This window comes from Lacerta agilis, chromosome 9 (assembly GCF_009819535.1).
Source record: "Lacerta agilis isolate rLacAgi1 chromosome 9, rLacAgi1.pri, whole genome shotgun sequence".
Lineage (NCBI taxonomy): Eukaryota > Metazoa > Chordata > Lepidosauria > Squamata > Lacertidae > Lacerta > Lacerta agilis.
Genome location: NC_046320.1, coordinates 9,423,829 through 9,436,693, shown reverse-complemented (window position 1 = coordinate 9,436,693; position 12,865 = coordinate 9,423,829). Strand labels below are relative to the sequence as shown.

At 41.8% G+C, this 12,865-nt stretch overlaps 1 protein-coding gene across 3 annotated transcripts in view; it reads right to left on the bottom strand.

Annotated features, from left to right (window-relative positions):
- Positions 1–12,865, bottom strand: part of FAM114A1 (family with sequence similarity 114 member A1) — a 31,023-nt gene that overhangs the window by 9,463 nt on the left and 8,695 nt on the right. The window contains exons 1-7 of one of the 3 annotated variants that reach the window (XM_033159824.1): positions 11,670–11,766; positions 8,772–8,879; positions 8,529–8,638; positions 5,992–6,126; positions 4,022–4,174; positions 2,973–3,096; positions 675–760 (exon numbers count right to left, since the gene is read on the bottom strand). In XM_033159824.1, the coding sequence (XP_033015715.1) occupies positions 675–760; positions 2,973–3,096; positions 4,022–4,174; positions 5,992–6,126; positions 8,529–8,636 (606 nt within the window). In that variant the 5' untranslated portion in view covers positions 8,637–8,638; positions 8,772–8,879; positions 11,670–11,766. Of the gene's footprint in view, positions 1–674; positions 761–2,972; positions 3,097–4,021; positions 4,175–5,991; positions 6,127–8,528; positions 8,639–8,771; positions 8,880–11,669; positions 11,767–12,865 lie in introns of those variants that run through there. The other 2 variants (XM_033159823.1, XM_033159822.1) reach the window with 2 other exon arrangements.

The window sequence follows — 12,865 nt, the reverse complement described above, 5'->3', positions numbered from 1 at the left end:
GCCACTCTGGGCGTCTTCCACCAAACATTAAAATACATTTAAAATATCACAGTTTAAAAACTTCCCTAAACAGGAAGCATGACAACTCCTACGGCACCCACTGTTTTAGCAGTGCATGAATATTTCTGCAAGTGTTTGTGCAAGCATTTGCAGAACAATGCTAGTGGCTATTTTCCTTCATTGTTTTGAACGTCTTTCACACCCCCACGCATCTCACCATTCTCGCCCGATTTCACCCCTCATTATGACCTCCCTAATTCTGAATAAAGAATTTGGGTTTTCTTGATGTAGACTTTTTGGACCTCAAACACCAGCAGCTTGATGTCACATTTTGAAGAAACAGTCTATAAGGATTCACAAACTTGAAATGTGCAATTAATATCATCTCTTTTTCTAAGAAATCCTATTTTCTGGAATTGAACAATATGTGGACATATTAATTACAGTGCAGGCAGATAACCCCCTTTTCCAATTATGTTTGGTTTAACTCATCATTCTTCATTACAACTCTCTCTGCTTACAGCCACCACTTTACCAAATCTGCAATTGCACTACTGCTCTGCCTCCTAGTGTGCCACACTAGCTATTTAAAACCAGTACGCTTCCAACATTTGCACTGAGTTGCTGAAGAAGGGCAGAATCCTTTTTCCCCAAAGGCAAACAAAGTCACCCACCTTGTTAAGTTTGTCAGGAGTGGCAGCAACATGTAATTCAAAGAGCAATTCTGTAAGCATGGTCACAAACTCATCTCCCGCATCTGCTGCAAAAGTAAAAAGGAAACAAAGAAAAAAACGACCCTTGAAATATTTTGATAGTTATATTCTGTCTCCAAAAAAATTAATCCTTTTTTTTTATAAAGGCATTTCCTCTTTCTCTCTTCCTTAAACCTTAGCAAATAAGTAAGTTTCCTCATCACATTATTCTACCTTGTAAGCCATTCTTCACTAGATGTAGTTTCCACTTTCCACTTGGAAGCAATTTCAGTTCTTGTCGTAAGTAATAGATTGGTTACCAGTTTTCTATTTCCCTGTCTTACAACATTTCTGATATAGCTTTATATAGAGAGAGTGGCACCAACCCAGCTATAAGCATGAGGCATTGGCTTCTTAACTGTCAGGTGCTGCTCGCACTGGGGAATAAATGGTTGCCCCACGGCCCCCAAGATGATGTGAAAGCCCTTGGGATGACTTCTCAGTAGCAAACGAGGGGAGCGCTTGCCAGTTAAGAAGCACTGCCTCGTGCCTGACATGGGGGCTGGGCAACATCAGAATGTACCTAGATCTAATGGCCCTAACCCATCAGTGAGTTGTTGCTGCTGATCTGATCTATAATTCCTAGTTTGGCTATTCCTAACCCTAGAGACTGCTAACAGTGGGTACAGTCTTCTACTAAGGTATGCATGTGTAAGTCTCTTTGATTTTGTGTCACATATATTCTTTATGATAATGTTTAACCCTTTCTGAGTGTTGTTTTTATTAAACCATCAGGTGGTATATGATTTTATGAAACAATCAAATAAATATTGGGGGAAAGTTTTTCAGAAACGTCACTTTGAGGATTAGGTCATTCACACAACTGATTTAATTGTTTTTAATTAAACACGTAGACTCCTCTATCACAGTGTTTTTCAACCTTTTTGGGGCAAAGGCACACTTGTTTCATGAAAAAAATCACGAGGCACACCACCATTAGAAAATGTTAAATAATTTAACTCTGTGCCTATATTGACTATATATAAAGTAATTCTCTTGAATGGGAATCAAATAAACACAAAGAAAGTATTTTATAATTCTTGGACTTAAGAGCAGGGGTCCCCAAACTAAGACCCGGGGGTCGGATGTGGCCCAATCACCTTCTAAATGCTGCCCGCGGATGGTCCAGGAATCAGCGTGTTTTTACAGAATTGGAACCTGTCCTTTTATTTAAAATGCATCTCTGGGTTATTTGTGGGACATAGGAATTTGTTCATATTTTTTTCAAAATATAGTCCAGCCCCAAGTAAGGTCTGAGGGACTCTAGTCTTGTACCTGAGTGACTTTTTGTGACAAAGACATGAGTGGAGAAGCTCCTGAACATCCTGACATGATATAATTAACTGCCATGCCACACTTGAGAGCCCAGCCAATGTGGTGTTTCCCTTTTTTGTGATGATCTTGTGCTTTGGGAAGATCAAAGAGGTTGAACCAGCAAGTGCAAAACAAATGCAAAAGGAAACCTACACATCCTAATTATTCATCATTTATTAGCAAAGTGCTCTCACCCAGCTGAAAGGAGCCAGGCTTGTTATTTCCTCCAAACAGCAAAAGAATTCTTAATTTATGTAGGTTGGAGATGACTACTCTTTGGGAAACGTTTCCCTTGAGAGGTTATAGATGCGGTTTTGCATCCGATTTGGTACTCTATCTCCCCCCCCCCGCCTCCGCCTCGCGTGCGCCATTTCCAAGCCCCCACCCATGCCCACCGCCGGCTCCCTCCTCCTCATCTCCGGCCCACTCTTTCCACCCCCTCCCACTTCTAAGATGCGCGCACCTACATTGGGCTCGGAACCCCACTCGCGACAAGGGGCGCGCGGCGCGCAGCGCGCGCGCGCAGGACCCCTTCAGGGCCACGTCAACAGCCGAGGAGGCGGGGAACTCTGGCAGGCCGGAGGGCGCTGACGATTGGCCGGCGGGAGGGCGAAGGAGGGAGGGAGGCGCTTTTGAGGCGGCCGGCCCGGCTGCCGCGTCCAGGGCCGTGCAATGCAGTGCAGTGTAGCCTCGGCGCTGCTGGGGCAAGGCGGGCGTCTCTTTTCGGCTCTCTGTACAAACGCGCGGGCTGACCCTGATTGGCTGAAGGAAGGCAACAACAACGGCCGGGACGTTTTTCCCACGGCACACCAGGCAACATCTTGCGGCACACTAGTGTGCCGCGGAACAGTGGTTGAAAAACACTGCTCTATCACGCATGTGCTGCACAGACAATTCTGCAGCTACCTTTCTTTCCTTCGTTGTCTTCATTTTCTGACTCTTCTGGAAGAAAGATTGCTTTAATAGCAATTAAAGCATGTTTTGTTTTTTCCAATTCCTCTCCTTCAAGGGATGTTAAATATGATTGTATCTAAAATAAGAATGAATGAATGAATAAACAAATAAATAACACACACACACACACACACACTTGGGCCTGAGCATTTCAGTGTATCTGCAGCACATAATGTGCAAGAAAAATGGAGCAAGACTCTTTCAGTGTCTACACAGCTTACAATCACTGGGTGAAATCCAATGGTGTCTGTTTGTCAGTGGAACAGGCAGAGCTTGTGGAAAGGATTCTGCTTCCTACCAGCTTCCTGAACGCCCCTCAAACGTTATGGATTGTTGGAGGGCCTTCTGGAACAGATCTGGAGCTCAGAGCTGTGTACAAATACCACTGGCTCCTAACCACAAAACATATAGGGCCACACTTCCTTAGTTTTAGCAGCAGTACTATGTTTCATTCCTTCTGGTTGTTCTCTGAAACTACATTGATGGAAAAGACACTTTAATCTACTGCATAGGTAAAGTGCATTAATTAACGCATTTCAGCTCAGTAGTCTGCAGTTATTCTGTCTGTTAGTCAGTTAGCCAGTCAGTGTTACTGGTCCAGTGTTGTGTCTTGAATTGCTGAACTTATTTAGAGCAATAGCGATGCTTTGTACTTATACCTGCGAAAGCCTACAAGCTGCATATATCTACATCCAGAAATGTTTTACTTATTTATTGGAAGCAATGAGCACAGCTGTTAGAAATATAGGGGGAATGCAGTGTTGGTGGCTGTGGGGCACAATGTACCAGAGATGGTGTAGAAATTTCAAATATTGTAAGGCACTCTGAGCCTGCAGGCTAGGACAGGGTATAAATTCAAATGACTACATAAATAAGTGCAAACTGTTGCTCCTAAGGAGCTTGCTAGAGATAGGGTTTCAATCTTACTGGGAGATATTCTTGAGAAATATGTCCCAGAAAGTATTTCTGTTATCTTGATTTATAAAGTCAGTATACTGTACCTTGGCTTCACTTTCATTAGACAGAATTTCTAGAGCTTCCAGGTGAGACAGACCCTGAAATTCATCAAACAGCAGCCCATAATGTGCCGTCCTTTCAAATGTCACTTGCTGGGCCAGCCTTTGCTTCTCTTTCTCTTTGGCTTCTCGCAACAGCTGTGGAAATATAGATCATAGCTGCTGGTTAATTGGTTGCATGGCAGATTTGACAAATTTTATCACCTTCAGTCCCAGCTCCTCTGGGCAATAAGAATAAAAATTAGAGTTAGATCTTACCAGCAGAGGTAAAATGCTTCATTGTATTACAACAGGTCTAATAAAACATTTTAAACAGTATTCTCTGTGCGAGTTTTGCAATTAGTGGTGATTATAGCTTGCTTCTTCTTGTTGCTTTTTTTTTTTAAGGGGCTTGCACTTTTTTGTCTCTGATTTTGCTTTCTGGTAGTTGAACTGGAGGTTATTCTAGCTGTCTCTCTAGTGGATTTTGGTTTTTGTTCTTTTTTTGTTTTTGAAGGGTCTGTCTGTTTGGGACAGTTGACTTTGGAGAGCAAAAATTCCAACCGTCACCCCAGTTTAACAGCTGCTTACTACACTGTTTCTCTTTGTAGCCCATTCTCAGTATAATACACAACTGCATCATCAGAAGCAAGTTTTACACTTTGGAACTAAATTCTTTGATCATATTTTGTAACATTGATTTGGAGCAGCAGCAGCAGGTACCCTCTCAACTAAAAACTCTGTTTATTTCAGCAGTTAGTTAGCTCTTGATTTTATGATGAAACATTGTTAGAATAGCTAAAAAACTATTTTGACATTGAATCAAAACATCATATTTTAAAGGGATGCAACTCAAATTTTTATTTATTCATTAGATTTATTCAAAAGGTCTCAAAGGCAGTTCACAAAATAAAAATATGAGATAAGAACACAAATAAACAGTTAAAAAAACAGCAACAAAGCAACAAATCTACCATGAATTACTAAATGAACCGTGATTATAACATGTTGTGTGGTCGTTCTTGAAAAAGATGCTTCACCGAAGAACACAGCAAATTAATGCCACTGAGGAAGGAAGACATGAAACTGTGCATCACATGCAAACTCCTGAAAACATAGAGTGGGTCTGCACGTCAGTTTTGGATATCAAAGGAGACATCTATTACTTTCACTGGTGTGGAAAGTGCAAACTTCAAATGTGACAGATAGTAATATAGATTACAAGTTTCATATCGCAACCCTTTGCTTCCACACAGTGAGCTATTGCTGGGGGAGAGGGGGGGGGGGTCAGATAAAAGCAAAGCTGGATGACAGCATGATGAAGAAAACATGGCGTCTTCAACTTGAGCACACTCTTCTGGGTGAATTCCTGCCTGGCATACTTTGTTAAGTATTATTTATTACATTTGTTAGTTGCCCCGAGCCACAGCTTCTAGGCGATGCATATACAGGTGTAAGCAGGGGAACAGAACCAGTGCAGATTTCCCCTCCCCTCAAATGGGAGGTTTCTTTTTTTCTTAAGAGTTTAAAGGTAGCTGCACTGGTTTGTTACGTAATTTATGAACAATAGTTTAGCTGACCTCCATGGAATCATAGAATTGTAGAGCTGGAAGGGACCCTGAGGATCCTCTAGTTCAACCCCCTAAGAGAAACTTGTGTGAACATTTGCCACATAGAAGATAGCCCATTAAGCAACCCTCACTCATTCATACTGATGGTGAATAAGTGGTTACCCTCTGGGCGTTTTAAAGCAGAGGTTGGATGGCCATCTGTCATGGGTGCTTTAGTTGAGATTCCTGCATTGCAGGGGGTTGGACTAGATGATTGATAGGGTCCCTTCCAACCCTACAATTCTATGATTTTATGTGGCTCTTCGAAACTCCAAGAACCTTCCTATAAAAATCAATTATACGGTCGTCGTAATTGTCTACACCACTTTATAACACTGCATTATTATCAAAATTGACTTATTTCACCTGAGATAAGGAAACAGTTCGCTCCATCAATGTTTTGGTTTTTTTAAATCCAGGATCACTTTCTGCAAGGACGTTCATAGTTTTCTTGCCAATGAACTCCAAAGCATCAAGGCCACCAGTTAAGACGCTCTTGCCCTGCACGAAACAGAGAAGAAATAATCTTATTTATGGACACCTTAAACACAATTACACGTAAGTAAGCAAATCCCATTGATTTTAATGGCTTCTGCTCCTAAATAAGTTTGCTTTGTGTTCCAAACACCTTTTAAGTATGTAGCTATAAAGCTATATAGGAACACTGAACCTGCAGCTCATAACTGCTCAACCCTCTGCTTTTTCTCCCCTTGCAAATAGCAGGATTTATGACTTCATTAGTCATCTCTCATATTGAATATGGATTCCAGGTGGAAAAGTACCACGGTTAAACACATTAAGTTAATTAAAAGAAAAGCATTCTATGGAATAAAATAGAACAAGGGAGCACTAACACAGGCATTAAAAATTATTAATATCATTTTTGTTTTAGGCAGCGGCTTGTCAAAGTGCTCTTTTGTTCTTTGGTGAGAAGATCAGTAATGGAAAATAAACTTATTTGAAAGACAGCTTGCTTTCCATGACTGATCATCTCTTGCAATGCACAGGGGAGCTTTGGCCATTTTATTGGGTGCCATCTCAGCTCATGTGAGACAATAGTGAGACCCATCAGACCTGACTAATGTTTCACTTGAACAGAGGGTACATCCTAGAACCTTTCCCCCTTCCTGAGAATCCTCTGCCATGATGTGGTGAGGTTCCATGGCTGAAAACCTGATGTGCAAAGAAATTCCCTGAAGGCAAAATGTTTTAGGGAAAGCAGTGGGGAGTAAATATAGGCATTTAAATTTCCATCTTTAAATAATATTCAGTGGATCACACAAGATTCTGCAAGTTATCTCCAAAGCAAATAAATAAATAAATCCATAGCACTTGAGAGGGACGAGGCAACAGATGCCATCTTTGATTTTGAAAGATTGGCAGCACTAAGCATTTGGTCTGTTCACACAGAGCCAGCCTTTGTTTGGCCGATTCTGCAAGCAAGCAGACTTTGTATAATAAATTGCTTGCACTGGCCCAAGGCTGTCTTTGTTTGAGGCTGAGATGATCAATCCCATGCCTTGCATACATATAGTCTGACAAGGTGTTATAGAAACATCTGCATTATTCACAGATTTGACAGCTTCTATTGCTATCGATATGGTTTGGGAGTTTATGAATCTCTGAAGCATTTATAACACAGAGTCAGTCAAAACAAAGCTCTAGCATCTGCTACTTTGGATAAGAGACTCAGATTAGGCTGAGTCCAGATGCTTTTGGCTTTGGATATGAAACTCCAAAGTCGTCCGCAGGGTAGATTAGGGAGCTTGATGTGTCCCACAAAAGGGGGGGGGAGAGAACTACCTAACAGGGTTTTGTTTTGTTTTTGCTTTGAAGTTGGCATATCCTGCCCATAAAGCCCATGGTGTTACATTTTTTAAAATAAAAAACAAGCAGGAAGAGTAAATTTCTAGGCACGCAGATTCTGAAGGCTGTACACGACACTTTTTGGTGAGCGAGGAATGAAGTATTGGACTGACCATTCCATCCCTGAAGATATTAAGAGATACTCGGAATAGATTGGATTTTCATTAGGGTACAACAATCATTCATGCCATCATGGTATGCCAGGTTTCCAGGAACTTAAAATTTTCTGCCAGGTTCTCACTTATAAAATCATGCTACAGACCCTTATGAGAAAAGCTGTCTTACATTGAAATGGCATTAGCTCTTTTAGGATATAAATAAGTTCTACTTCAGATCTTTCCTTCTCCATCACAGTATATTTTTTAAAGAGAGAGACTGGGTGGCATAATTGGAAGATGACCAAGGAATAATAAGCAGATCATATTCTGAACCCTTGACACATGGAACATTGTTCAGTATCATCATTCCACAGTAGGGTACCTGTCTATAGTTGAATCAAAATATTTCCCTCCAAATACCTGAACTCTGGATGCAGAGCGGGAAAGATCTCAGTATTGAAACCAAATACAATGCAAATTACAGCAGCTTAATGTTTTGCTAGTGTTATACCATAGGAGTACACATGTGAGGTGTAATTATGGAGCAGCTTGTAACAAATAAATAAATTTTAGGTTGGATCCAGCTAAGATCTACTCAGAGTAATTAATGGACCTAATGGACCTAATCTAGCTATGGCTGTTCATTTCAGCGGATCTCCTGAGTAGGACTACAATCCTATTTTTGCCAAAGGCAATCCGATCCAATCCAAAAGAATTATCTCCAAAACATATACTGAAAAACATATTAAATTATGAGTTTTGCAGGTAGCTCTTTTGGACAGAATTTTAAAATACTGGATCACTTTGAAAAATATATTGTATGTATCATACTTTTTCCGTGGTGTGTTTTCTTGGGCTTCCTTAATTGTAGTTTTCACCTCCCCCCTTTCTTAAACGAGTATACTACTTTCCCCTCTTTTTGTAACTAGAATTGCTTACGGTGTTCTGTACAGCACTACTGATGGTTGAGAACATTCCACGTGATGCAGAAGGAGATGAAGGCAAAGGTGTGTTCTCTGAAGAGCTGTTCTGTGTGGTCTCGTCCATGTCTTCAAGAAAAAAAAAAGGCCAAATGAATATAATGCCAGCATGTGACCTCAAACTTCATATTTGTACTAGATTAAAACAATAGTATTGTGTTCATATTAAGAATATTTTGCCAAGGCAAGGTATGTTTATCACCTGGGATGGGGCTTTCTGCTGGGTCAGAAGGATGTACATCTTCTGGCGTTCCCGGGACATGAATTCTGAGAGTGGCTGCTTTTTCCTTAACTGCTGTTAGCCCATGGCCTGCAATGACACAATTATTTCATATACAACAGTTCTGTGAAATGAGCTAAATAACCCAGTTAAAAGGAGAATTTTAACAAAATAAATAAAAGGCTAACATTTTAGGATAGACTGATGCTGGGACCATATAAAACCAGTCCTAAAGGATCTATAGTGGCTTCCAGTACATTTCTGAGCACAATTCAAAGTGTTGGTGTTGACCTTTGAAGCCCTAACAGCCTTGGCCCTATATAACTGAAGAAGCATCTCCACCTCCATCGTTCAGCCTGGACATTGAGGTCCAGCCCCAATGGTCTTCTGACAGTTTCCTCACTGCGAGCTGTGCAACTACAGGGTACCAGGCAGAGGGGCTGCTCGGTGGTGGCACCCATCCTGTGGAATACTCTCCTATCATATGTCAAACAGATAAACAACTAGTTGACTTTTAGAAGACAAGCGAAGGCAGCCCTGTTCAGAGAAGTTTTTAACAGTTGATGCTTTATTGTGTTTTTAATGTTTTGTTGGCAACCGTCCAGAGTGGTTGGGGCAACCCAATCAGATGGGCAGCATGTAAATAAGAAACTACTTGTTGTTGTTGTTGATGATGATGTTGTCATGCTGTTATAGAATTATTCCTGTTTGGCCAGTCATGCATATAGCTAGAAGAACTTAAATCAATGCTAGGATTTCTTGGGGGCATAATCCATCCAAATTTCAGCACTTTTCAAGCAACTTAAGAATACTTACTCGCAAGTAAACTGAGTAAATATACATGGGATTTTGTTGCCCACTGCATTGTCTTTAACTGGAGAGAGTTAAGTTTGACTTCGCTGGTTCACTCCCTTTACTGCTATCAACAAGATGTGGTTAATTGAGTGGAGTTTATAAATCAAAATATAAGTAAGCATTTTATGAGGAACTGCCATGGTGGTAAAATAGATTGTTATTGGTTTGGAACAAACTATTTATATTTTTACGCTTCAGCGAATTCCAATTAGAACAAGATGCAATAAAGGGCTAGGAATATGGGTGAGAAGAAAGGTTCCGGTAATGCTTCAAGGTTTTGCGATCACTAGCGAAAATACTCATGAGATGTACCAATTAATTCAATAATAACTATTCCACCCAACATCATTCCATGACATAAGATACTGCAACATTACAAAACAGAACTGCTGAGAAATTGCACCTAAGGGCAAAAACATATATTGGGGTGGGGGTGGGGGATGATGACTCAAAGGAACCAAACTGAGAAGTCAGTTTAGAAGCAGAATTTTATCTTGCTGAATGCTTGAAAGAAACATGTTTACCAATTTGCTTTACACTATGCTAGGCAGGGGTTTAGCTCAGATACTATGCTCACTTACAGGTTGGCCCCACCTTGAATCATAGTGCCACATTCTGCCAGCAAAATACTTAAAAAAAACTCCCACTGGCATTAATGGAGAATCCCAGAAGTCTGTGCAGGAGCCGCCAATCAGAGCACTTGGAGGAATACAGAAGCCTCAGCAAGGATGCTTAACAAAGGTTTGCAAACTGCTGCTGGTTGTGTTTTAACTGTGAAGACATCTGAACCATCGTCAGAGGGAAGCTCTGAAAATTGTGGCTATCATGGGTCACTTGCTGTCCTCCTAAACTGGACCATGGGATGCTTCATGTGCTGGAGGAAGTATGGATTAGTTCCAGCATCCTTGTAGCTAGGAACTGACAATGTCTTATTTCCATGGGTACTATGGGAGTTGTGTTACACTGGCACCAGAAAGTCTAGTGGGGCCATACAGTTGCTTGGCACTTTATAATCTACAACGGGGCTGGGTGTTATGCACTGAAACCATGATACCTGGCAGGCAAGCATTTTCGGTTTGCTCACAAGAATGTGACTGAAAGTGCCTCTTCTGTCTTGCTTCTCCCAGTCAAACAAAGCAATTATAAGATTTTTGAAAGTATTTATTTTGGTAGCTATGTTACTAGTTTATAAAGGAGAGTAAAACTTTTTTTTAAATCTTACCATAGCACCTCCATGCTCCATCTTAAGCTACAGCACACCAAGATGGCAGTTGCTATGCTGCTGGCTAGCAGACTATGCAACCCACCTTAGACCAGGTTGCAACCCTCTAATGCAGCCTTTCTCAACCTTGGGTCCCCAGATGTTTTTGGCTTACAACAACAACAAGTTTATTAAATTTGTGAGGTCCATGCCTTTACACAAAATACCATAAAACATTATTAAAAAGATAAACAATAAAATTATTAAAATAAGTTAAAATTCATGCCGCGCTGTCCCAGCAAAGGAGACTACCCCAAACCCCCCACCATTCAGGGAAGAAGATACAACAACAGGTTAGGAGAGCAATGGCATCATCATCCCTGACCACTGGTCCTGCTACCCAGGGATGATGGGAGTTGAAGGCCAAAAACATCTGGGGACCCAAGGTTGAGAAAGGCTGCTCTAATTGGCCATGATTCACCAGTTGAAGACCAAATATTTAGATGACAAGTACATTAGATCACCAGTGCTTCAGGTTTATATGTTTAAAAGACGACGCTTGCCTCACACAGCAATCCTAAATGTCTGTGCTGCAGAATTTATGAGATCTGCAGTTTCCCTACGTGCTAGTATAATGTCATGCTTCATGACGACTAGTGGGACAGCTCTTGAGTGCTTATGGAGTGCCTAAGTAATTAAACTGTGGAGGCAGAGGCCCACAGTGGAAAACTGCTCTCTAAAAAGAACTCACAAGGAGGCCTTAGGCAAGCCACTGGGTGCATCCAATCATTTTTCACCTTAATAAGCCAAGATATTAAACTCACATGCAACTGCTGCAGTCCTCCCTTTACACAAGTCAGGAAGTCTCAGTAAACTAGTTTCCTTTTGAGTCTGTACTGGAAAACAATGGGTAATGGTTTCTGAACAAATTAGGATATGAAGCCTTGACTTAAAGTTGGCTTAATATCCTGGCATGCTTGGAAAACTACCGTATAGCTTCCTGGAAGGACTGTGGGTGCCCACCACCTCAACGCAGATGTGTGACATCACATGCAAACTGGGCCTACAGCTGATTTTGGGCAATTCCCTCTTCCCACCGCAGCCCATCACTCCTCATCACATGCTCTTCAGAAGGGGCCACTGACCCTCTAGAGACTTTTCTGGAAGCAGGCGAATCCCATTCAGCTTTAGTTCTTCCACTCAATAACCAAGGAATATACTGTATATACTCGTGTATAAACTGACTTTTCCAGCACATTTTTAATGCTGAAAAAGCCCCCCTTGGCTTATATTCGAGTGAGGGTCCCCAGCAGAGGCTGTTGTCAGCGGAGGAGGAGGAGGAGGAGGAACCAGCGGCCTGAAAGCAGCCCTTTTGGGCTGCTCCTTCCTCCTCCTCCGCCTTTGCCGCTGCCATCGGCGACGGAGGAATGAGCAGCCTGAAAACAGCCCTTTTGGGCTGCTTGTTCTTCCTCCGCTGCTGCTGCCACCAGCCTCTGCCTCTTGGCAGCATCCTAGGTAGGCAGGGGGACGGGAGGGGCTGGGGGGGGAGAGAAGCCCCCTCTGCCGTGTGCACATGCCTCAATGTAATTTTATTGGTATCTATTTTTATTTTTGAAATTTACCAGTAGCTGCTGCATTTCCCATCCTAGGCTTATACTCAAGTCAATAAGGTTTCCCAGTTTTTGTGGTAAAATTAGGTGCCTCGACTTATATTCGGGTCAGCTTATACTCAAGTATATACGGGTACTGCAATATACTGCTATTTCTGAGGAGTAGTCTTACTAATCCAAGTTACCTTTACTGTGTAAAAAGGTAAACGGACCCCTGACCATTAGGTCCAGTCGCAGACGACTCTAGGGTTGAGGTGCTCATCTTGCTTTATTGGCCGAGGGAGCCGGCGTTTGTCTGCAGCTTCTGGGTCATGTGGCCAGCATGACTAAGCCGCTTCTGGCGAACCAGAGCAGCACACAGAAACGCCGTTTACCTTCTCGCCAGAGTGGTACCTATTTATCTACTTGCA